This window comes from Typopeltis vanoorti, chromosome 2 (genome assembly GCF_054136105.1).
Source record: "Typopeltis vanoorti isolate ZY-2024b chromosome 2, IOZ_Tvanoo_1.0, whole genome shotgun sequence".
Classification (NCBI taxonomy): domain Eukaryota; kingdom Metazoa; phylum Arthropoda; class Arachnida; order Uropygi; family Thelyphonidae; genus Typopeltis; species Typopeltis vanoorti.
The window spans coordinates 15,639,943-15,666,973 of NC_143550.1; the positions used below are offsets into that span (position 1 = coordinate 15,639,943).

The 27,031-nt window shown below is 37.0% G+C and overlaps 1 protein-coding gene across 4 annotated transcripts in view; it reads right to left on the bottom strand.

Moving 5' to 3' along the window:
* Nucleotides 1–27,031, bottom strand: part of Oseg1 (intraflagellar transport protein Oseg1) — a 796,421-nt gene that overhangs the window by 285,956 nt on the left and 483,434 nt on the right. For all 4 annotated transcript variants that reach the window (XM_090410292.1, XM_090410285.1, XM_090410300.1 and 1 more), the window contains exon 16: nucleotides 25,440–25,598. In XM_090410292.1, the coding sequence (XP_090266418.1) occupies nucleotides 25,440–25,598 (159 nt within the window). The remainder of the gene's footprint in view (nucleotides 1–25,439; nucleotides 25,599–27,031) is intronic.

Here is a 27,031-nt window from a genome sequence, read left to right on the forward strand (position 1 = left end):
TCAGCTATTCTGAGCAGTCTCTCAGAGTTCATACCAGTCCACTGTCTGATATCTGCCAGCCAAGATCTTCTTCGTCTTCCTTGTCCTCTTCTTCCATTTATCTTCCCTTTTATAATCAATTGAAGCATCTTATATTTTTCATTACGAAGTAGGTGACCAAGATATGCAGTTTTCCTTCTTTTTATGGTATCTAAAAGTTCATGTGATTTCCACATTTGTTTCGGTACTTCCTGATTGGACGTTTTTGCTGTCCATGGGATTTTTAAAATTCGTTTGTATAACCACATCTCAAAGGCTTCAAGTCTTTTTATTGATGTTGTCTTCAAGATCCAAGTTTCTGCACCGTACAGCAGTACAGACCATACATAGCATTTAACCATGCGTGCTCTAAGTTTAAACTGCGGTTACACAGTGTTGATTTCATCAAGAGAAAATTTTTTCTTGCCATTTCAATTCTAACTTTTATTTCCATTTCTGGATTGCAATCTTCATTTAACCAGCATCCGAGATATTTAAACTTTGTCACTCTTTCTATTTGTTTCCTATTTAAAGAAAGTGCTAAATTAAGAATTGGTTTCTTACTTATGACCATGAATTTAGTTTTGGTGATATTTATTTTTAATCCCATTTTTTCACTCTCTGCATTCATTAGCTCCAAAAGATTTTGAAGATCCTGAATATTGTCAGCCAGAAAAGCTGTATCATCGGCTTATCGGATGTTACTGATGATTTCACAATTTACACTAATCCCTTCCTTTCTTCCTTCCAAGACTTTTTGAAATATGGTTTCTGAGTAGATGTTAAAAAGAAGAGGTGACAGCACACATCCTTGCCTTACTCCTCGTTTGATGTTAATGGAGTCTGTAATAATGTCATCAACTTGAACAGATGCCTTTTGGTTCCAATATAAGTTTTCAATGATCCTGATGTCTTTACCATCTAATCCAATTCTTTTTAATAGTACAATCATTTTAGCATGTTGGACTTTGTCAAATGCTTTCTCGAAGTCGATGAAGCAAATGAATATTACCTTGTTTTGGTCAATACATTTTTGAAATAAGATCTGAGAACAGAAAAGGGCCTCTCTTGTTCCCAAGCCGTTTCTAAAGCCGAATTGGGTATCACTGATGGTGTCTTCACATTTTCTGTATATTCTTTTTTGAATTATTTTCAGAAACATTTTGAGAACGTGACTCATTAGGCTGATCATTCTATAGTCATTACAAGTTTTCGCATTTACTTTTTTAGGTAGCATGATGAAGGTCGACCGTAACCAGTCTTGAGGGATTATGCCTGTATCGTAGATCTTATTAAATAGCTTTACTAATATGTTAATGTTGTCACCTTCTAATAACTTTACTATTTCTGCCGGTATTCTATCTGGTCCTAGGGCTTTACCATTTTTAGCTGAGTTCAATGCACATTCTACCTCTGATTTTAGAATGCATGGACCTTCCATATGTACATAAGTATTTTCTGGGTTCTGTCTGTCATCAGTAAAGAGTTCTTCTACATATTTCACCCATTCTTGTATTTTGTCATCCTTTTTGGATATAATTTCTCCCTTTTTGTTTCGAAGGATACAGAATTGTTTTTTCTTATATATACCTGAGGTCTCTTTCATCTTTTTGTGTAGATTAAAATTGTCATGTTTTTCCTGTAGAATTTCTATTTCTTTACATTTTTCATTCATCCAGATTTCTTTTGCTTTTTTGATCTTGTGTTTAATAATTTTCTGAACCTCTGTATATTTTGTTGGATTATGATTTTTATATGATCTGTGTTGATCCATGAGAGAAAGAATTTCATCAGTCATCCAATCATTCTTTTTTACTGCTCTATTAGGACATAAGGTATTGGTACATTTCTCTATGAAGACAGATTTCAATTTGTCCCACGATTCATCAACCCTCATGATGTCATCATTCTTGATAAGTGCTAGCTCTTGATTCAGATCTTGAATCAATTTGCTTCTTATCTCTGTGTTTTTTAATTTTCCCAAATCAAACCTTTTTTGTTGAAGTTTCTTAAGCATAGCTTTCAGTCTAAGTTGTAACTCTGCCACCAGTAGGTTATGATCAGAAGCAATATCTGCACTAGGATAGGTTTTTGTACTCTTTATAGAACTTCGAAATCGTTTATTAATTAGTAAGTAATCAATTTGGTTTCTGACTATATTCCCATTATTATCCTGTGGTAATCGCCAAGTATACAATCTTCGAGGTGGTAGCTTAAACCATGTGTTTGTGATTATTAGCTCATCTTCCTGGCAGAATTGAAAAAGACGGTCACCTCTCTCATTTCTTGTGCCCAGTCCATGTTCGCCAACTACATCTCCACTTCTACCTTTCCCAACTTTAGCATTGAAATCACCCATGACTATGTTAATATCATGCTTTTTTATATTTTTCATTAGTTCTTTTAATTGATCATAAAATTCTTCAATCTCTGTATTACTCTTGTCAGCAGTAGTGGCATAGACTTGTATAAGATTAACATCTAGTGGTTGTCCTTTCAGTTTTAATAACATCATCCTATCTGAGTAAGGGATGAAGCTCAACAGTGACTTATTGATCTCTTTGTTTATTATTATTCCAACTCCGTTTTGATGGTTGTTTTCACAACTTCCAGAGTAATACATTGTCATGTCATTGACTTGAGTTTTGCCTGATCCTGGCCACCTAACTTCACTCATTCCTAAAATTCCAATTTTCAAGTCTTTTCATTTCTTGGATAGCATTTCTTAGCTTACCTGCTTCATACAAGGTTCTGACATTCCAGGTTCCTAGTTTTACTGAGCGCACCATGTTCAGCCCGGGGATTCTTCGCACCCCTGTCCCATTTAAGGGGCGCTGGTAACTCGGGGCCATTTGTGTAGATTTGCTCGCCATGGTGGTTAGTCTGGAGAGAGAATAGAGCAGTAGTTTCTCCATTTGCTTTCTGCTCTGCAGTATTACAGACATGCACAATAAACTGTATTGCCATCTGCAATTTTCTAATCGCAAGCTTTACCGTCATCATGAGACTTCAACCTTGTGTCAGTACTGACAAAGCTGCTTCCCTTTGCCAGAGGATTGAATCCTTTATTTTTCCTTGTAACCCTAAAATAAAATATATATCAGGCTAAAACTTTCTTCTTCACTTCTATTATGCAGACTATGGCTGCAACTCCTGCAAAGAACATACTTGCCTGACCCACATTAATGACAGTAATGATACCATCTCTCTAATGACTAACCATATAACAAATGAGCTACAAGAAAGATGAATACAACGCTAAAATCCAAATTTTATCTCGTTTTTCTCAACCTTTCAAGAGGCCACTGAATCTCTGAAAATTGAGAAAGCAGCTGGCCTGGATGGCTCTATCCAGGATTCATAAAGAACCATGCCCAAAGGCCATTAAATGGTTGAAATTTATGTATATTGATATTTTAGAGAAAGGAATGTTCAAAAATAACAGCATTTTAAAACATCAGGAAGCTCCTTCTCCTGCCATAAGTAAGCTATCATCAGCATTAGGTTGATACTTTAAGCATCAACCTGAAACTCTTAAAGATTGTTGTACAACAGAATTTCTCCAGTTATTTACAGCAAGATACCCATAGTGCACATTGGCATTAGGCCAAACAGAAATTGTTTTGTGATCAGGTGTTAACCTTGGCCACCTTCACTGAAAATGGTTTTGATAAATGCCTACAGGCAATCTCTATTTCAGCAGCTTATGACACCATTTGACAGGAGGATAAAATCTGAAATTCCTAGAGGTCATTGCTTCTCTTAAGATTGCTTAATCCCATAAATAATATGCCATCAGATAAATGGATTCAGGTATATTCTAATCACTTCGAAAGTAAATTCCATAAGCTAAGGAATGGTCTTCCATAAGGATCTGTGCTAGTTCCATAGCTTTTCAGTCTCCACACCTGTGATGTCCTCCATCACAGTCTCATGGAAATTTATATATAACAATGCAATTGCAACCTGGAATACCTTCTTTCAAGTTGCATAGAATACATTAATGAAGGCTTTATAAATTACTTAGCATCAAATGGTAGCGTCAAAACCCAGTCTGCAAAAAACTGAAGCCATTGATTTTCATTTAAATAACACCAAATCAAACTTAGCTGATAAAATCTACTTCAGAAATAGTATGATAAAATACTAGAACCCCAAAGTATCAGGGAGTGACTCTTGACAGATTCTTTCAAAAAATCACTAAACAAAGATTGCTAGCAATTAAAAACTTGTAATAATATCTTCCAGAACAGGCAGGCTCTTCATGGGATACAGATGCCAAAATATTACACACAACAGCTTTGGCATTAGTGTATTTACAGCAGAATTCTGTTCCCTAGTATCGCATAATAGTGCTCACTTCACTGATCGATGTCTATCCCAACCAAGCCACAATATTGCTCCTGCTCCATTACGTAGGAAAAGAGCTTTACACATCCTACAGAATAAAATTATTGAGAAAAATGACATGCCCGTATATATGAGGATATTATTAAGAGAGACCTCCAGGGAGTAAGTAAGGGATGCATCGAGAGAGGCCACATACTACATGCACCAGCTATCATACTTGTTCTTGAATTCATTCACACTGCTTACACACACGACATCCATTGGAAATCCATTCCAATCATGCACCACTCTATAAGAGAAAAATCTAGATCTCACCCACTTCCTAGTGGAATTCATTCTCAGCTTCCAAGGAGAAGCTGAGAATGAATGCTCTCTTGTACTTTCCCCATCCTCCATAAAATGAAAAATTCCATCAACTGAAATCCTGTATGATCCTTGCAAAAGTTTGTAGTCTCAAACTTTACCCCTCTTTCTCCTGCATACTAGTGCCTGCAGTCTACGAGATCTCAACTGGTCTTCATAATCAGTTTTCCGCAATCCTGATATCATTTTTAACCCTCTCCTTGCACTCTGTCTACTGCATCAGAATCACAATGGAAAACAGGAGACCTGAACACAATAGTCCAAGTAAGGTCTGATCAAGGCCTTATAAAGAGTCAAACTGATATCCTTATTACGTCGTGGCAGTGAATTTGAGCTGTGCAGAAGAAAGTGATTTTTAATCGGTGAATAGTCCGTTTTTTTCCCCATTTTTCTACATTTTTGAGTGCTAAATTGTTTCTCTGAATATGAGTGTACTTCAGTGGTTGTTTTTTGGAAGTTAGTTGCTGTCGCGATATAATATATTTTGGTTCGTCGGAATTGAATGCATAACGGTGGAAGACAAAACGAAGCTAAGTTTTCATTACTGTATTTAGTTATATTTCATTTTATTTAATTATATTTAGTGTACTTAAATGCTTTGTTTTGCTTGTAATTGTTTGTACTTTTTTTTTCTTATTTATTTAACGGAATTTATTAATTGAATAATTACACTGGCTAACAAAAAAAATTTTTTTCCCTGCTGATTATGATCTGACACTTGTTTTTTACTAATTTGGGTGCGCTGATTTCAAATATCAAACCCATTTTTCTCTATCACGTCAGGTTTGTCCTCTATGGCATTTTCTTTTTGCTAATTTGTAAGTTTTTGATAGTTTTAAGGAGGCAGTACTATTTAGAGGATCAAAAAAATCGATTTTTTAATATTATTTTCTGAAAGTATGTACTTTTAAAAATCAGTTCCTAACTTTTTATCAAGAAATTCGAAAAATTCCCAAAAATATAGCCTATTATTCAAAGCGGTGCGCAGATCAGAATCGGAGCACTCACCGCTCTTGCTTGTTAGTAAACGAATAAATGCGTAAGAACCTGCAACGGCACGTATTGGTGCTTTGAATGTGAGAGAGGCCGATAACCGATCTAATACATTTAGGTGATGAAAAGTAGGCGATGACAACTGCCTAAAACAAATGAATGCTATATGCGTCATAGCGGACAAAGAACGATCGAAATTAGTCAATCGTTAATCGATCATGAAAGTATGATGAGCGTTTATAATGTTTCAATAAAGTCTCTGGTTTTTTTTTGTCTTGTTAATTGCATGTTAGTCGGCAGTGAAGAAAATACATCATATCTATTACTCGAAATTGTGTCAATAGTGTAGATTCCTTCTGCTACATTTGTGGCAGCTTTACTGTTCCCAGTCAAAGGACAAATATCACTGATTTCGTTAAGAAAGTGTACTTTGCATACTTTGACATAAAAATTGCAGATCAGGACAAGTCATGGGCTCCAAATAAAGTGTGTAAGTCATGTGTAGAAAATTTACGACAGTGGAGCAAGGGAAAACACCAAAAATTAGCTTTTGGCATTCCAGTGATTTGGCATGAACTGAAAAATCACGTAAATGATTGCTATTTTTGTTTAGTTCAGACTTCTGGTTATAATAAGAAGAATAAAAAAAAAATTGTGTATCCAAATCTCGACTCAGCAATTTGGCAGTCGCTCATTCCAATGCCAATTTATAAAGGACTTCCTTTACTTGAGAACGAGCATGATCGGGATATGCCAGATGTTCTTGAGGAGCAAGACCCGGATGTTGATTTAGACAATGAAAATTTAATTTCTAGTTCTGGACCGCAACATTTTACTCAAGCAGAATTGAATGACTTAGTAAGAGATATGGGCCTATTAAAGGAATCATCGGAATTGTTAGCTTCAAGATTAAATGAAGAAAACTTACTGGTGCAAGATACGAAGATAACTTTTTATCGTAGCAGGGAAAGTAATCTTGTACAATATTTTAAACACGAGTATGGGTTTGTTTACTGTAACAATGTGTCAGGTTTGCTAACTGAAATGAGTGTTGTACAATATCATCCAAATGAGTGGCGTTTATTTATCGATAGTTCAAGCAGAAGTCTCAAGTGTGTCTTACTACACAATGGGAATGTATATGGCTCAATTCCTATTGGCTATTCAGTCCACTTAAAGGAAATATATGAGGACATTAAAAATGTTCTGAAGTTATTAAAATATACAGACCATAACTGGATCATCTGTGTGGATCTTAAAATGGTGAACTTTTTTACTTGGCTTTCAAAGAGGATATACAAATTTTCCATGTTTTCTATGCTTCTGGGATAGTCGAGCTAGAAATCAACACTGCAGTCAGAAACATTGGCCTCTTAGAATATCCTTAAATGTTGGAGAACAGAATGTTATAAATCAACCTTTAATCGACAGAGAAAAAAATTATTTTTCCACCTCTATACATCAAACTAGGTCTCATGAAGCAGTATGTTAAAGCTTTAGATTTACAAGGTGACTGTTTCCAATACATATGTGAAAAATTTCCACGACTTAATTATGAAAAAATTAAAGCCCGGTGTATTTGATGGACCCCAAATTAGAACTTTAATGAGAGACCCAAATTTCATCAACTCTATGAACGAAATTGAGAAAAAGGCCTGGCATTCATTTACGATGGTTGTGAATAATTTTCTTGGAAACAAAAAAGCATGCAATTATAAAGATCTAGTGGAAACAATGCTTGAAAATTTCCAGCGCCTAGGTTGCAACATGAGCATAAAGCTTCATTTCCTATACAGTCATCTTGATAGATTTCCTGAGAATTTAGGTGCTGTAAACGATGAACAAGGAAAAAGATTTCATCAAGACTTAAAAACTATGGAAGATCGGTACCAAGGAAGATGGGATTCTCACATGATGGCCAACTACTGTTGGAGTATTCAAAGGGATTGCCAAAACAGAACACACAGCAGAAATTGCTACAAACAAAAATTTATTCCCTGAAACTCATGTGTAAGTAAAATTGTTATTTTTTTATAAATATTCTTGTAATTTTTAATGAATATTGTTAAGTAGTTGTATCTAATTATCGGCCTCTCTTGCATTCAAAGTGCCAGTACGTGCCGTTGCAGGTTCTTATGCATTTATTCGTTTACTAACAAGCGAGAGCGGTGAGCGCTCCGATTCTGATCTGCGCACCGCTTTGAATAATAGGCTATATCTTCGGGAATTTTTCGAATTTCTTGATAAAAAGTTAGGAACAGATTTTTAAAAGTACATACTTTCAGAAAATAATATTAAAAAATCGATTTTTATGATCCTCTAAATAGTACTGCTTCCTTAAAACTATCAAAAACTTACAAATTAGCAATAAGAAAATGCCATAGAGGAAAATCTGACGTGATAAGAGAAAAATGGTTTTGATGTTTGAAATCAGCACACCCAAATTAGTAAAAAACAAGTCTCATATAAAAGTCAGCAAAAATTTTGTTGGACTGTGTTATTAAAGATTACGCTAATCGGCAGTAAGGAATGATGGCGGATTCAGCTGCGGTCGCAAGTGGCGTATCGCCAAGTCCTCCGCCATTTAAGAACTCTATTATAAGCAACATAAGGGACTTTGTGGCATGCAGTACTTTCGGTATGTATGCATCTCGGGAATTGGATATGTGGCTTGTGAAAGAGAGCGGAGAGCATATGTGTGCAAAATGCAGGCAGTTGGAGGAAATAAGTGCATTAGAAATATCAATATCCAACCTTGTTGCTCCAGGAATGGGGAATGAATGTAGGAAGACAAGTAGTGTGATAGGAGAGAATGAAAAAAATATATATATGAATGAGAAAATAATAGTTTATAGTGTGGAAGGTGTGAGTGACTGTGAAAGTTTAGGAGATGGTTTTGTTTGGGAGAGTGAATTTAGATTAAGAGTGACTGACCTGCAGAGGGAGATAGATGAGCTGAAAGAGGAGGTGGAATATCTTGTGAATGAGAGCAGAAGTACGAAAGATAAGATTAGGAGAATGGAAGAGATAAATGCAAGGCGATTCAGAGTAGGGAGAGAGAGAGAGAGAGAGTTTTGGGAGTATGAGTAAGAGGTATGGGGGTGCTAGAAGAGGAGAAAATGGAAACAGTAGAAGAGAGGGAATGAGAGAGAGGTATGGGAATGCTAGCAGACGAGAGGATGGAAACAGTAGGAGAGACGAAATGAGAGAGAGAGAGATATGGAAGTGCTAGAAGTGAAGAGAATGGAAATGGTAGGAGAAATGGAATGAGAGGGAGGTATGGGAATGCTAGAAGACGAGAGGATGGAAACAGTAAGAGAGACGGAATGAGAGAGGGATATAGAAGTGCTAGAAGTGGAGAAAATGGAAACAGTAGGAGACAGTGAATGAGAGAGATGTATGGGAATGCTAGAAGATGAGAGGATGGAAACAGCAGGAGAGACGGAATGAGGGAGGGATATGGAAGTGCTAGAAGAGGAGAGAATGGAAACAGTAGGAGAGGAGAGAATGGAAACAGTAGGAGAGAGAGGTATGGGAATGCTAGAAGAGAGAATAGCAGTAGAGGAGAGGGAATGAGAGAGACCTATGGGAATGAAAGAAGAGGAGAGAATGGAAACAATAGGAGAGAGGGAATGGTAAGAGGTATGATGTATGGCGACTCAATGATCCGTGGTGTTCAAGATAGGACGTGTGAGGAGTGTCTGCCAGGAGGAACAATAGAAAGGGTGGCTATGGCAATTAAGAGAGGTGAAAGGGTGGATGAGATGATTGTGATGGTAGGAACAAATGACTTGAGTGGTAATGTAAGTCGGGTAGCGAGAGATATGAGATTTTGGCTTGAGGCTGTACGGAAGAAGACAGAGAGAGGAAAAATAGTGTGCGTGTTGCCTAGGTATGATAATGATGAGCTGAGCAGAACAGCGGTGATATTGAATGGCATAATAGCGAGAATGTGTGACAAGAGAGGACTGGAAGTGTCTAATTATAGACCAGTTTGTGTGTCATCAGTAGTTGTTAAGATCTTGGAGAAAGTAGTGAGGGACCGTATACAGCATTGGGCAGATGAGGGTAATGTTATCTGTGAGAGTCAACATGGATTTGTGAAAGGGTGCTCTTGTTTTAGCAATATGCTAGCCTTTTATAATAAAGTTTCAGGAACATTAGATGAGGGAAAGGCATATACTGCAATTTTCTTAATGTACAGATTGAATAACAATGGACCAAGAAGTGATCTTTGTGGTATACCACTAGTTACCTTAAATCTTGAAGGCTCACATCCTCCACATACCATTTTTTGATAGGACAATCTGCCATTCTATTATCCATGCCTTTTACAATCCAATTACATATTCTCCAATTTATGTAACAGTCTTCCATGCTGTATTCTTTCAAAAGTCTTAGCAAAATCCAAAAGGGTTTTTGGATTTTGCTCTTCATCCAAAAGTATTATGTTGTATCCATTCTCCTTGTCGAGCTCAATGGTAACATTATTAAAGAATGTGAACAAGTTGCTAAAAAATGACTTTTCATGCTATTCATTGCAAAGTAGAGATTATCTGTCAACCCATTTCTGAATGCGAGCATGGGTGGTGAACCACCCACCACCACTCCTGAGATACCGAGTGGTTGATAGTTGGATACATCGGTCTTTGCACCATCCTTGTGTAATGGGATTACCTTACATTCTTTCCACTACTTTGGAATCTTCCTTGTTCTGAGAGTCAAATTATAGCCTGGTCAAGGGACTAGCCAGTTCTGCTGAACACTCTTTTAGCACCCATGTTGATATCCCATCAGTCCCTATTACTGAATTCTTGTTCAGTTTGTGCAACAGCTCTAATACCTCCTCATCATAGACCCGAGTTTCTTCTTCAGCAAAGTGGTAGCAGGGAACTCAATCTTGAATACATCACATTGATAGTTGTTGAAATTTTTTCTGATTGGTGATACTATAAATTTATGATACCAAGAAATTATATATGTGGTTTAATCCTTCATCCAAGTGTAAGCAAACAAAGTCTGCACCTGAAGTATTTTCAGGAATGGGACAACTTAGTAAGGTGGTATGACTTAACATTCACATAATGCAAAGCACATCTCCTTGCAGATATGCATAATGCTATGCATGTCCACAAAGGTTGGAGTAACGCAGAAGTTATATTTTTCTATACGAGTTGCTAAAAAGGTATCACACCTTAATATTATTAAGGTGTGATACCTTAATAACATTACTCTGGATTAGAGATAGTAGTTGTTGAAAGATTTTCAAAAAATTTTAAATTTAAGATACCAAGAAATTATATACTTGGTTTAATCCTTCATCCAAGTGTAAGCAAACAAAGTTTCTGCCGGAAATATTTTCAAGTCTGGGGCAACTCATGGTAAAGGTTGTATGACTTCACATCACTTGCCTTGGTATCCCTTAGTAGATGAGACCTCAATAAAATTCGAAACTAGTCTGGGTAGTGACCCTTCCTATAATGCATAACATTATACATGTCCGCAAGGAGATGTGTTTTGTATTATGGGATACTAAGGCAAGTGATGTGAATTTTACCTCAAGGGCTCACTTTAGTGAATACAGGCATGGCAAACTTGAGGTACCAGATGCTGGACAATGTCTTACTTCATGTAATATACATCTGTTATATTATTCTGTAGACTGATCTCTCCTCTTCTTTCTTTGCTTCTTTCTCCTCTCCTTGCTCCTTCCCCTGATGCTATCAGAGTATTCAAGGGCTAGGGGTGAGTCTTTCCTATCTTGCTAAGTCATTTCATCTTATGCAGCTACCGAAGGAGGCAAGCTAGCCTCAATAGGTGCTGGTCCCAAGCCCAGATAAATGGCGAGGGTTGATGTCAGGAAGGGCATCCGGTCATAAAACTTCAATGCTAGCTGAAACTATGATATCAGTCAAAGAGAAAATGATATAAGGGCTAAGGCATACTCCTTAAGTGACACACAGCCACTCATACTACAGCTGCGAGAAGTGGACGAGGGCTACCGCATCGAGGGCGGGTACGGTTAAAGAAGCGAGCCCAGCAGGTGGAGAGCATGTTGCGAGTGGGAACACTGAATGTTGGAAGTATGACTGAAAGGGGAAGAGAGGTGGCAGACATGATGATGAAGGAAGAGGAAGTTGGAAATTTTATGTGTACAGGAGACAAGGTGGAAGGGGGGAAAGGCAAAGGAACTGGGAGATGGATATAAATTGTTCTACTCTGGAGCGAATAACGAGGGAAGAAATGGTGTAGGAATTGTGGTGCATGGCAGAATGAAGGGTGAAGTACTGGAAGTGGGTAGAAGGAACGACAGGATCATGCGCATGAAATTGGATCTTGGAGAAGAGCGGGTGGTCGTATTATGTGTGTATGCCCCGCAAGTTGGTTGTACAGCAGAGGAGAGAGATGAGTTCTGGAACGTGTTACATGAAGAAATGAGGGAACTGGAAGAAAATGAGATGGTGATTGTCGGAGGAGACTTGAACGGACACATAGGGAGACAGAATAGAGACTGTGAAAGGGTGCATGGTGGCCACGGAGTGGGAATGATGAACCAGGAAGGAGAGAGGGTTGTGGACTTTGCAGTAGCGTTTGATCTGGCAATTGTGAACTCATTTTTCTACAAGAGGGAAGAACATTTGATAACATTTAGGAGTTGTAACAACAGTTCATAATTGACTACATTTTGACTAGAAGAAAACATTTTATGGTTGTGACAAATTGTAAAATAATTCCAACAGATCAAGCAGCACAGCAACACCAACTGCTGTACGGAGACTTTAAAATAAGATCGAAGATAAGAACCTCTGGATGCCATGGGATGAAGACAATTAAGTGGTTTCGCTTAAAAGAGGGGAGTGTGAGGAAGTATGTAAATTCTTTTCACTTAAACTTTGATATCATTTAGGTCTAGCTACTCGCTGATGAGACCTCAAAAAAGGTTGAAACTGGTCTGGGTAGTGACCTCTCCTCATAATGTAAAGCAGTATTACATCTCATAGGAGCTGTGTGTTTTTACATTATGAGAAAATATCAAGAATAGTGAGGGAGCTTGTTCCACCTTTGCATCGAGTTGCCTTGGTGTGGTACTACCAAGTGGTCACTTACTTGGATTCGCCCATAGTTCGTCGGCATGAAACGCTTAGATCGTAGTTTTTGATCTTAGAATTTCGCATACTGGCTGAAAAACATTAATGGATTTTTATCCCCTTAATTTATCAACTTCGCCAGAAAAAAATAGCGGTTTGGCTTTTCATCTTAGTTATAATATACTTTGAGGGACTTTTGAATGAGGAAAATGCAAGGACTCAGAGAGAAGATGGGCAGCCTTCTGAGGGGATGGTGAAGAACATCAGTAGAGTGGAAGTGACGGAGACCATGAAGAGGATGAGGAATGGAAAATCGGTGGGCCCCTGACAGAATTACAATGGAGGCATGGAAGGCACTGGGGTAAGAGGGAATTGACCTGCTGTGGGACCTGTTCATGAAAGTTTGCCAATAGGAAAATATACCCGAGGAATGGAGGGAGAGTACTCTTGTCCTCATCTACAAGGGTAAAGGGGATGCACAAGACTGTAAAAATTACAGAGGAATAAAGTTGATGTCCCACACAATGAAAATCCTAGAAAGGATTCTTGATGGAAGATTGAGGAAAGAGGTGGAGATTGCAAAGGAACAATTTGGCTTCATGCCTGGTAGATCAACAACAGATGCTATCTTTGGGTCACGGCAGATGATGGAAAAGTATCGAGAGAAACAAAGGGAGCTACATGTGCATTTATTGATCTTGAGAAAGCATACGATAGAGTGCCAAGGCAAGAAGTCTGGAGGTGTCTGAGGGCGAAGAAGGTTCAGAAGAAGAAGTGTACAGAAATGTGAAGACAAGTGTTCAGACCTGTCTGGAACAGACAGAAAGTTTTCAAGTAACAGTTGGCTTGCATCAAGGGTCAGCATTAAGTCAGTTTCTGTTTAATATTGTGATGGAGGTGGTAACAGAGGAGGTGAGAGAAGATGTGCCTTGGACAATGTTGTATGCAGATGACATCTTGCTGTGTGCAGATTCAAGAGAAGAAGCGGGAACTAAACTGGAAAGATGGAGAAAAGTACTGGAAGAGAGAGGTATGAGACTGAGCAGAAGTAATACAGAGTATATGTGTTTCACAGTAGGCGGTGGACAGGAGACAGATCTGGAGATGGAAGGAAATGTCATCAGGAAGGTGAGAGACTTTAGATACTTAGGTTCAACTGTGGAAGAAGATGGAGGAGCTGATAAGGAAGTGAGATGCAGGATACAAGCAGGTTGGAGGAACTGGAGGGAGATGGCTGGAGTGTTATGCGATAAGAGGGTGCCGATCAATCTGAAAGGCAAAATCTATAGGACAGTAGTGAGGCCAGCTATGACATATGCTATAGAAACTGTAGCCCTGAGGAAAAATAACATCAGCAGGATGGAAGTAGCAGAGATGAGAATGCTTAGGTGGATGTGCGGTGTGACCAGAAAGGATCGTCTGAGAAATGACTATGTCAGGGGAACAGTGAAAGTTATGAACTTAGGAGCGAAAATACAGGAGGCAAGGTTGAGATGGTTTGGTCATGTGATGAGGAGGGAGGGCAAATATATGGGAAGAAGGGTCACGTAGATGGATGTGCAAGGAAGGCGGAAGCGTAGGCGGCCAAGGAGGAGATGGAGGGAGCTGGTAGAAGAGGACTTGAGGATGAAGAACTTGGATGTTGTGACAGCCCAAGACAGGAAGGTGTGGAGGAGACTCATTATCAACAGTGACCCCACTTAAGTGGGAGAAGCTGCAGAAGAAGAAGGCAAGTGATGTGAAGTCAAACCACCTTTACCACGAGTTGCTTCAGTCCTGAAAATATTTCAGGCAGAAACATTGTTTGCTTACCCTTGGATAAAGGATTAAACCAAGTGTATAATTTCTTGGTATCTTTAATTTTAAACCATGTTGATAGCTTTTAAGAAAATGGGCGCTCATAAGTGGAAGAACCTCTTCTGCATGAGTCATCCTCACAGCATGTGAATTCAGTACAGTTATTCTTTCATATTCATTCTTTCTTTTACTTGAAGGATATCAATAGCATTCTTTTGAGTCATCTTTAGCTTGTAGAGTCAGTTTATTTTCATATGCAGGAGCTTAGCTTTCCACACTTATAATTTTTATAGCAAACATCATTCTTGTGCACAATATTCCTTCCACATCATTCTTTTCTTATGAATCTCTTGCTTGATAAGATTACACATCCATTTGACTCCTACCCTATTTAGTCTTCTAACTCTCAGGATACATTCTGATATTGCATCATCTAAGTATTTTTTTAAATTCTTCTCATGCACTGTCAATATTCTTCCTGTACAACAACCGATACCATTGCAATGAACTCAGTATACTCCTCAGTTTGTGTTCATTTCTTACTTTGTAGTTCAGCATGCAACCTTTTCTGAATAGAAAATTCACAAACTTAGCCACTTCCCAAATGAGTACCATATTATTGCTGTCATCAATTGGAGGCAGAATAGTTGCGTCTTTAACTGAAACACCCTCTAACACTATAATCACTATAACACCCTTTGAACTTGAGTTTCTTCTATCACATGCTGCTTGAGGAAGTTGGCTCACAACAGCTCAATAAATTCAGTTTCATTCTTCTCAAGAGATTTTACTGAAATTTTTAATTATCTAAACAATCAATGTTCAGATAATTATAGTCTCCTATTATGATTCCTCTTTTCAGGCCCATCGTCTTTATTTGGTGATGGTTTTCTTTATCACTAGCAACTGATCTACCAGGTCTGTAACAACACCCCACTAAGTATTTGATATTGTTAGATTCCATCTCACACCAGATGGCTTCAAACTCACTGCCAAGTGAAAAACTGTTACTAGTATTACAATCACAGATCTCAACACTAACTGGATTCAAGTCATCCAATATCATTAGCAGTATGTTCCATCCTCTCCTATCCAGTCTATCCTTCCTAAAAATACTGTACCCTTTACACTCAATACCAGTTAGTATGTCTGCTTCCAATAGCCAGGTCTCACTAATGTCTACAATCTGAGACCCCCCAACATATTGGCCAATGGCAACAAATTCAACTCCTTTGTTTCTGATATGCCCAGCATTCATACAGACATAATAAGTTACCTGCATATTATTTTGTATATGCTTGTCTGTAGTTTGCATGACACTGTTGGGCAACTTGCAGATCTCTGTTCTGAGCCTCATATATGCAGACATCTTTGCACATATTTGATGGGTTTGAACCAGATGAATACAAAGTCAAAATTGTTCTCTCCTCAATGATTTCCATGATAATGCCCATTCCCACCATTAACACAGTGGCATAACATTGTCTTATACACATATATACTTACCATCCCTCCTATTATAATTCTGTTTCCCTGATTCAGTATTAGGGCTCATATCAATCAATAATTTTTAATACTCCTGATTCCAAATGCTTCAAGTATAGGTCAACCCTCTTATACAAATCTTAATCTTCCCTCAAACTCATTCCACACATCCAAAAACTCATATCCACTCCTTCTATACAGACTATATATCAAATTGTTTGCCATCACATCGCCCACACAGCTACTCAGATACCGAAATCTAGACAGGTAGTCTAGATTAGACAGGCAGTATCTGAGTAGCTGTGTAGGAGATATGGTCATAATGGGCAAAGTCACTGTTCTCAATAGCACCTATTTGAATTTCCCATGTCCTGTAGTTCAGTCTGGCAGTTGGATCAAAAATAATGACATGTAAGTTTATTAGGTGCATTTTTGACAGTACAGGTTCCAGGCAGCTTCATGTTGCTTTGATATAAAGGCTTCATGTCGCTATTTTTGATCCAACTAAAGGATATGGGAGATGTAAACAAATAGAAATGAATTGACTGTGATTATAGCACTTTAGCACAAACCATTCAATCTTATTGGTAGTGACTGTCCTGTGTTCTCTCATTCTGGAACTTATGTAGATTTTTTTTTTTTTTAATGTTAAATCTAAAGCTTTATTGTGAACACAAAATCTAAATTATGATGCCTTGTCCATTTTAAGTAATAGTTCCGCCTGTCAATTCCACTGATACATAATATTTCATTTGTTATAAGCGATATGCTATTATACCCAATATAATCAGCAATCATTTCCACTGAACAGTTGCAATAGTGAGACAATGAGTCTCATTACAGCAAACTTGTAAGGATCATAAAAATAATTTGTATTAGTATATAGTTCAGTGAATTTTATTTAGAACAGCATTCATTGTACTGAAGGGGAGTGTCAGGACTATGTAGTAGTTATCATATGGCAAAAGACAACTGTATCAGACAGTAACCTTTCTTTCTTTAAACATGAAATCTTTCATATAGAGCAGTGCTTCCCAAACTTCTGGATGTCAGGGCCCCCTTTGCAAAAATTAAAATATTTCACGGCCCCCCTCGAAAAAAAATCATAATAGAGAGATATATTATTATAATATTTATTGTATTTATATTCAATACAAAACATACACAGCAAATATTGCAAAAATCAAATGCATATATTACATTTTTTGCCTCTTACCGTTTGGTTCTGAAGATGATGCGGGCTGTTCTGGTAAAATATGAAACACTGTCCTTTTTTTTCTAGTCTGTTTCTGCTTCTTCTGATTGTTCGCGGGAATTTTTTTTTTATTTTTTATCAGCCACTTATCCATCTCAGGGTTAAATTTTTTAACGTAGAATAGATCAAATAATATCACCACTTACTGATACTGGCACACCACAGACTGATAACATGAAATTAGTGAATATTACCTGAATAAGGGAATCCCCAGACCAGGAACATTTTTCTCTTTTGTGACTTTTCTCCCTTTACGGTAATTAAGCCTAACACGAAACAGACAGCAAAGGCAGGTTATTAAAACGTGCATATGATTGGTGCAGTATTAACAAAAGATTGCGCAACCGAAAGATAAAAGCATAGCTGACAATTGAGTTGAAATGCTAACTCTCTTCAACCAAATTCCATATGTGAAACTGCCATAAAATTTATTATATATATATATATATGGGGAGTGAGGCAAGTCCACATCCACGTCGTGCTCCCTGGGACCTTCCATAGGGTACACTCCCTACAAGGATGCTAACGGACCTCTGTGAAGAACAACGGAGAAATCAGTGGAAGAGGATTTGTATCCCAACAGTGAAATGTGCGGAAGAATCTTCAGAGGAGCAGACCTCTATAAACAACCCGGGCTCAGCTGGCTCCGGCTGTCAGTACCCGGTTAGGGCCCCTACCTAGGGTTACAAGGAAAAATAAAGGATTCAATCCTCTGGCAAAGGGAAGCAGCTTTGTCAGTACTGACACAAGGTTGAAGTCTCATGATGACGGTCAAGCTTGTGATTAGAAAATTGCAGATGGCAATACAGTTTATTGTGTACGTCTGTAATACTGCAGAGCAGAAAGCAAATGGAGAAACTACTGCTCTATTCTCTCTCCAGACTAACCACCATGGCGAGCAAATCTACACAAATGGCCTCGAGTTACCAGCATCCCTTAAATGGGACAAGGGTGCGAAGAATCCCCAGGCTCAACATGGTGCGCTCAGTAAAACTAGGAACCTGGAATGTCAGAACCTTGTATGAAGCAGGTAAGCTAAGAAATACTATCCAAGAAATGAAAAGACTTGAAAATTGGAATTTTAGGAATGAGTGAAGTTAGGTGGCCAGGATCAGGTAAAACTCAAGTCAATGACATGGCAATGTATCACTCTGGAAGTTGTGTAAACAACCATCAAAACGGAGTTGGAATAATAATAAACAAAGAGATCAATAAGTCACTGTTGAGCTTCATCCCTTACTCAGATAGGATGATGTTATTAAAACTGAAAGGACAACCACTAGATGTTAATCTTATACAAGTCTATGCCACTACTGCTGACAAGAGTGATACCGAGATTGAAGAATTTTATGATCAATTAAAAGAACTAATGAAAAATACAAAAAAGCATGATATTAACATAGTCATGGGTGATTTCAATGCTAAAGTTCAGAAAGGTAGAAGTACAGATGTAGTTGGCGAACATGGACTGGGCACAAGAAATGAGAGAGGTGACTGTCTTTTTTCAATTCTGCCAGGAAGAGGAGCTAATAATCTCAAACACATGGTTTAAGCTACCACCTCGAAGATTGTATACTTGGCGATTACCACAGGATAATAATGGGAATATAGTCAGAAACCAAATTGATTACTTACTAATTAATAAACGATTTCGAAGTTCTATAAAGAGTACAAAAACCTATCCTAGTGCAGATATTGCTTCTGATCATAACCTACTGGTGGCAGAGTTACAACTTAGACTGAAAGCTATGCTTAAGAAACATCAACAAAAAAGGTTTGATTTGGGAAAATTAAAAAACACAGAGATAAGAAGCAAATTGAGTCAAGATCTGAATCAAGAGCTAGCACTTATCAAGAATGATGACATCATGAGAGTTGATGAATCGTGGGACAAATTGAAATCTGTCTTCATAGAGAAATGTACCTATACCTTTTGTACCTGTACCTATACCTAATAGAGTAGTAAAAAAGAATGATTGGATGACTGATGAAATTCTTTCTCTCATGGATCAACACAGATCATATAAATATCATAATCCAACAAAATATACAGAGGTTCAGAAAATTATTAAACACAAGATCAAAAAAGCAAAAGAAATCTGGATGAATGAAAAATGTAAAGAAATAGAAATTCTACAAGAAAAACATGACAATTTTAATCTACACAAAAAGATGAAAGAGACCTCAGGTATATATAAAAAAAAACAATTCTGTATCCTTCAAAACAAAAAGGGAGAAATTATATCCAAAAAGGATGACAAAATACAAGAATGGGTGAAATATGTAGAAGAACTCTTTACTGATGACAGATAGAACCCAGAAAATACTTATGAACATATGGAAGGTCCATGCATTCTAAAATCAGAGGTAGAATGTGCATTGAACTCAGCTAAAAATGGTAAAGCCCTAGGACCAGATAGAATACCGGCAGAAATAGTAAAGTTATTAGAAGGTGACAACATTAACATATTAGTAAAGCTATTTAATAAGATCTACGATACAGGCATAATCCCTCAAGACTGGTTACTGCCGACCTTCATCATGCTACCTAAAAAAGTAAATGCAAAAACTTGTAATGACTACAGAATGATCAGCCTAATGAGTCACGTTCTCAAAATGTTTCTGAAAATAATTCAAAAAAGAATATACAGAAAATGTGAAGACACCATCAGTGATACCCAATTCGGCTTTAGAAACGGCTTGGGAACAAGAGAGGCCCTTTTCTGTTCTCAGATCTTATTTCAAAAATGTATTGACCAAAACAAGGTAATATTCATTTGCTTCATCGACTTCGAGAAAGCATTTGACAAAGTCCAACATGCTAAAATGATTGTACTATTAAAAAGAATTGGATTAGATGGTAAAGACATCAGGATCATTGAAAACTTATATTGGAACCAAAAGGCATCTGTTCAAGTTGATGACATTATTACAGACTCCATTAACATCAAACGAGGAGTAAGGCAAGGATGTGTGCTGTCAACTCTTCTTTTTAACATCTACTCAGAAGCCATATTTCAAAAAGTCTTGGAAGGAAGAAAGGAAGGGATTAGTGTAAATGGTGAAATCATCAGTAACATCCGATATGCCGATGAAAGAGCTCTTCTGGCTGACAATATTCAGGATCTTCAAAATCCTTAGGAGCTAATAAATGCAGAGAGTGAAAAAATGGGATTAAAAATAAATATCACCAAAACTAAATTCATGGTTATAAGTAAGAAACCAATTCTTAATTTAGCACTTTCTTTAACTAGGAAACAAATAGAAAGAGTGACAAAGTTTAAATATCTCGGATGCTGGTTAAATGAAGATTGCAATCCAGAAATGGAAATAAAAGTTAGAATTGAAATGGCAAGAAAAAATTTTCTCTTGATGAAATCAACACTGTGTAACCGCAGTTTAAACTTAGAGCTTAAAGTAGGCATGGTTAAATGCTATGTATGGTCTGTACTGCTGTACGGTGCAGAAACTTTCACCTTGAAGACAACATCAATAAAAAGACTTGAAGCCTTTGAGATGTGGTTATACAGACGAATGTTAAAAATCCCATGGACAGCAAAAACATCCAATCAGGAAGTACCGAAACAAATGGGGAAATCACGTGAACTTTTAGATACCATAAAAAGAAGGAAAACTGCATATCTTGGTCACCTACTTCGTAATGAAAAATATAAGCTACTTCAAGTGATTATAAAAGGGAAGATAAATGGAAGAAGAGGACAAGGAAGACGAAGAAAATATTGGCTGGCAGATATCAGACAGTGGACTGGTATGAACTCTGAGACACTGCTCAGAATAGCTGAGAATCGCTCAAAATTTGCCAAGGTGGTCGCCGACCTCCGATAGGAGATGGCACTCAAAGAAGAAGATATATATATATATCTTAGTTTTAACACGTTCGGTTGAATTTTATTGCTGCTTTGGGAAGTCGAACTCACACACATCTAATTAATAACAATAGTTTTTAGTTAGATACTGTGTTTGCCCATGCATTATATTACAAAGGTTTTGTTTCAGTCTATACAGCATAATTTCTGTATGAGGGGACATGTGATTCATTAATTAGTGTGTTTTTATCCCAGTTGTCTCTAATTGCACTATTTGTTGAGAAATATATTATATTACATAGACTCCTCATACCTTATTCACTGGCATAATAAAAGTACTTGTTTTTATTGCCTCTGCAGTATAGTGGCTGTTAGGGAGGACGTGTTGTTTACCACTGCAAGCAAGTTACTATCTCCCCACATGAACTTGTTTAAGCTTTTTTTCATGTGTGAAGTATATGGGAAACTTTTATTGGTAACAGAAAACTAGCTCGGATGACAGCGATAATATAAAAGGAGTTTTGATATGTATATAAAGTCAATATCAACAGTCCCTGATTACGAACGCGTGATGAAAGGGACAGGAAGATTTGGAGCTTCCCTGGAGAGCATTCGAAGTAAATACAATTAACCACTGCTTTGAAATGAAACATATGAATGAGCAATATTTACTAATATTCATTAATTTCTAAATAACTTAGGGAATTGAAACAACGTAGATACGAATATAAATTAAATAATACTTTAATAGATATTTCCGATATTTCGGCAATGTCTCATTGCCATTTTCTAAAGGAACTTACAGAAAGGCAGGAGCACACAGGCCCTAACAATACAGTAACTGGAAATGAAGATATGAAGCTATCTTTCTCCTATAAGTCCTGATGATGCCCTCTGGTGGGCTAAGTAGGCATTCTTGGCCGTTGGGCTGAAGGTCTGCTGATGTATGCCTCCCAAATTTGGGGCAGTCGCATACAACCAAATTTGTTGAGGTTTGGAAAGTTTCTTAGGGCAGAGGCTGATTCCATAAATAATCTTTCAATTTTATATTTGCTCCGGTGTATTATAGTGACATAATGGTGACCAACACACTGACATAATGGTCATTTTTGATGTCTCCTCCTTATTCACCAATGTCCTACTCAAGGAAACTTTAGAGCTAATCCAAGCTAGATTTTCTCCCGATATCTCAGCCCTATTTCAGTTCACAATGAACTCAGGCTATTTCGTTTGGCAGGGAAAATTCTACAAACAAATAGAGGGGACAGCCATGGGCTCACCACTCTCCCCACCCTTAGCCAATTTCTTTATGGAGACCTTTGAGGAAAAAGCCTTAGCCTCTGCCCCACAAAAACCAACCATATGGCTTCGCTACGTTGATGATGTGTTCGCTATTTGGCCACATGGCTCTGAAACACTCCTCTGCTTCCTCACACACTTAAACAACCAACACGTCAGAATCAAGTTCACCCTGGAAAAAGAGAAAAACAACTACCTCCCCTTCCTAGACACACTAGTCACCCGCCAGCCTGATGGAACTTTGGTTTTCTCAGTTTACAGAAAACCCACCCATACAGGCAGATACATCCACCAACAATCTCACCCCCCCCCCTCACAACAATATGGAGTGGTAAAAACACTATACAACAGGGCAAAAATAATCTGTTCTAACGACATAGCCCTTAACACTGAACTAAATCACATCCTAAACACTTTCTCAGCCAATGGCTACCCCCCCCCCCCAAAAAATCCAAAAAATATTAAAACCTACAAACCACAGCCCCCCTCCTCCCCCCCTCCACAAAAAAGATTACTCTAAATCCATCATCATTCCCTACATCCGAGGCACCTCGGAAAAAATTACCAAAATTCTAAAAAAACATGACCTCACCTCCTGTTACAGACCTTACAGAAAATTGGCATCCCTTATCCGCTCTACCAAAGACCAACCACTTCCCCTAGACCTACCTGGTGTATACCAGGTCCCTTGCAGTTGTAAACTGTCGTACTTTGGCCAAACAGGCAGGACAGCGAATATCAGAATTTCTGAACACAAGGACTACATCCGGTTTTACAAATATAGCCATTCTGGTCTTGCAGACCATGCTCTGGATACTCGCCACAGAATACGGTGGAAGAAAGCAAAAATAATACACCGGAGCAAATATAAATTTGAAAGATTATTTATGGAATCAGCCTCTGCCCTAAGAAACTCTCCAAACCTCAACAAATTTGGTTGTATGCGACTGCCCCAAATTTGGGAGGCATACATCAGCAGACCTTCGGCCCAACGGCCAAGAATGCCTACTTAGCCCACCAGAGGGCACCATCAGGACTTATAGGAGAAAGATAGCTTCATATCTTCATTTCCAGTTACTGTATTGTTAGGGCCTGTGTGCTCCTGCCTTTCTGTAAGTTCCTTTAGAAAATGGCAATGAGACATTGCCGAAATATCGGAAATATCTATTAAAGTATTATTTAATTTATATTCGTATCTACGTTGTTTCAATTCCCTAAGTTATTTAGAAATGCATAACCAACGTATAAGCCTATCTACGAGAATTAATATTCATTAAGCAGCGAAATACGCAGGAAGCAAAGTTTGTGAACCACCACCAATGTGTGAATTTTTCCATTAAAATATAAATAACAACAAAAAAGAAATAATAAATAATAAAAGTTAAATACGTTTCTTTTAAAATAAAAAAAATCTACTTAGTCTTAAAAAATTTTAAATTTGTTTTCATTATTTCACGGCTCCCTCAACAAATCCTACGGCCCCCAAGGGGGCCGTAGCCCACAGTTTGGGAAGCGCTGATATAGAGGACAAAACTGCAGCAATGAACAAAAAAATATAATGCAAATATTTAGCTTTAATTAAAAAAAATAATTTTGTTTTGTAAGTACTTCAACTATTTTTTCTGAGCGACATGATATTTCCCTAAAACACAGAATGGGTATACTAATAACTTCTGAGCACTATCTTTAATATGTCATGATACTATATTTGTTATTTTTAATTTGAACACTGAATAAGTAAATAGCCCTGGAAAATTTTGGCACAGAGAAAGAAGCAGTAAAAATCATATTAAAAAATATATATATACACACACACACATATATATATATGTTAAAGATACCAAGAAATTTTATACTTGGTTTTAATCCTTTTCTCAAGTAAGCAAAGTTTTGTGCCTGAAATATATTCATGTCTGAGCTACTTGTATCTTATTATTATTATTCCTGACACCTCCAAGGAGTCCGAAGACTCATCGCCGGAGGCCACCTACAACTGTCTCAACCACTACACTGAACCTCTACTACGAATCATCACCATCAATGTCATCTACTGCTCACCTCCACCACCACAACTAGTATTTTTTGTCTCTAAATTGCATGTGTTCCGAAGGGCCAATTTGTCTGTATGCGGGATGAAAAACCCGAGTTTCTGGGAGAAAAAACCCTGCTACCTCCATATGAGATCGACTAACTCACATTCGATTGAAATCGTCCAGATAAAGATTCCTCCCGTCGCGATGAGAATCGAACTTAGGCCTTTTCTAATCGAAGGGTGCAGCGTACCATCGTTCTTCCATTTGCACTATGGAGGTGCTTATAGAGTATATAGAGGCTAATAATGCAGAATAGATTGTATATAGAGGTTAATAATGCAGAATAGATTGTATATAGAGGCTAATAATGTAGAATAGATTGTATACAGAGGCTAATAATGTAGAATAGATTGTATACAGAGGCTAATAATGCAGAAGCCATATATATCTCATATACAAGTAGACAAAAGGTGCTTGACCTTATTCATAAAAATCTCTGGATGAGAGAAAGATGTAGAAAGCATCTACTTGTATATGATATATATATATGACTTCTGCATTACTTCAACCTTGGTATCACTCCCAGGTCTGGCTCCCACTGATGAGACCTAAATAAAGGTCGAAACTGGTCTGGGTAGTAACCCTTTCCATTATGCATTGCATTATACACGCCCGAAATGGGGTGTGCTTTGCATTATGGGATACATAATAATGCAAGTGATATGAAGTCATTAGCCTCTATATACAAGTAGCTCAGATGTGAATATATTTCAGGTGCAAAACTTTGTTTTGCTTACTTGGGAATAGGATTAAAACCAGTATAAAAACAAGTATAAAATTTCTTGGTATTTTTAATGTATAATAAACACAAGGTAAAAAAACTTTCTACATATATTTGTATATTAACCAATATAAGATGTGATTCACTCACTTGAGCAAGATCAAACATCCTCAAATCTGTGTACATCACCATAGCTTTTCCCTCATTATCAGACTTTTTATAGAGTTTGGCTGCTTCTCCAAACTTTCCTTCATTTGCAAATATATCACCCAAAAAAACCATTTCTGAATCTCCGCGCCTCTTTCGTTCCTTGAGAAATATTAAACAGGTAAAAATAAGAAAATAACTTGAGTTTTCAGGTTGTACTCAGATATTATCAGTACTGTTCTTTTAGAAATGCACACCTATGAAATTTTACAGTTACATGAAACACAAAGAATACAAAATATAAATTAAGGATGTGAAATCAGAGAACAAATGTATAAAAATGAGAATTTGCAATATTTGAGCTACTGTAATGAATACTAGTAGTCAATAAAATATCACAATAATAATTTCTGAAAATAACAACTATAAAAGAGATAATTTATTTATTTATTTTATTTAGTTTAAAATAATTCAACATTTCAACCTGTATATTGATTATTTGCAGAAATGCAGTAACAGGTTTATGCTCTACAAAAGCATCCAATAACTTCAGCTAAACTAAGGTTCTGTCTGTGTTAATCTATGATATTGATCTAAGTGACCTCAAAAAATTAAAGAAAAAATTAAAGAAAATGGAATAAAATAAAAAAAATTAATAAATAAAAAATAAAAGAAAATAATGTACAATATTCATCTGTCATTAGCTTCCAAGAGTCCTACAATAGTTGAAATAAGACAAGCAAAATTATACTTTACTTCCTGAGTAAAAGAACAAAAAATGTCCTGATTAATGCTAGGCACAAAAAGTTTGTAAAAAAAAAGACAATTATATTACATATGTACCTTTCATTTTTTTTATATGACTCCACCCATGAAAGGTTGTAAACCTATAGTACATTGGAAGATGGTTGGGTTGAGGATTTTTTTCATTGTTTCCAAATTTTTATTATTGGTTTTTTTTTATGCATTTATTCCCTAAAGTTCTGTTTGTTTTTTTTCCTAGGATAGATTCCTCATATCACATGCATGCACACATTGCTTGTAAAGAAGTCAACAGACATCTCCATGCACAAGATGCATTGCCATGTAATGAGTCACATGTTTGAAGTCCGGGTGAAACAGCTGCGAGAAGAGAACTGACAGAGTTTTAAAGAGGCATTGTGATAAGATGATATGTTGCAGGCCCATCTGTTCAGTAAATTGTTAACAAATTGGGCCATCCAAAGTCAACAATCAGTGATACCAACCATACTGAGATGGTATCAATGACTGTTTTCATCTAACAACCCCTTCCACCAAAAAATAAATTTCATTTCGGAACTTGAAAAGGAAGAAAAACTATCCTAGGTTTTCAAAAAAAGCTGAAGAAGAGTTCTCACTTAATGTATACCGCAAGCCAACTCATATAGGTCATTACCTGCAATAATCTTCATTGCATCATATATCACAAAAACTAGGTGTTACATATATACTCAAATAGAGCACATCAAAACTGAAGAAAAAATTTCAGTATCATCTCCAACAACTTGTATGCAACAGATATTCTAAGAAACTCATATAAAAATTACTATTACTAATTCCTGATCCACAGCAAA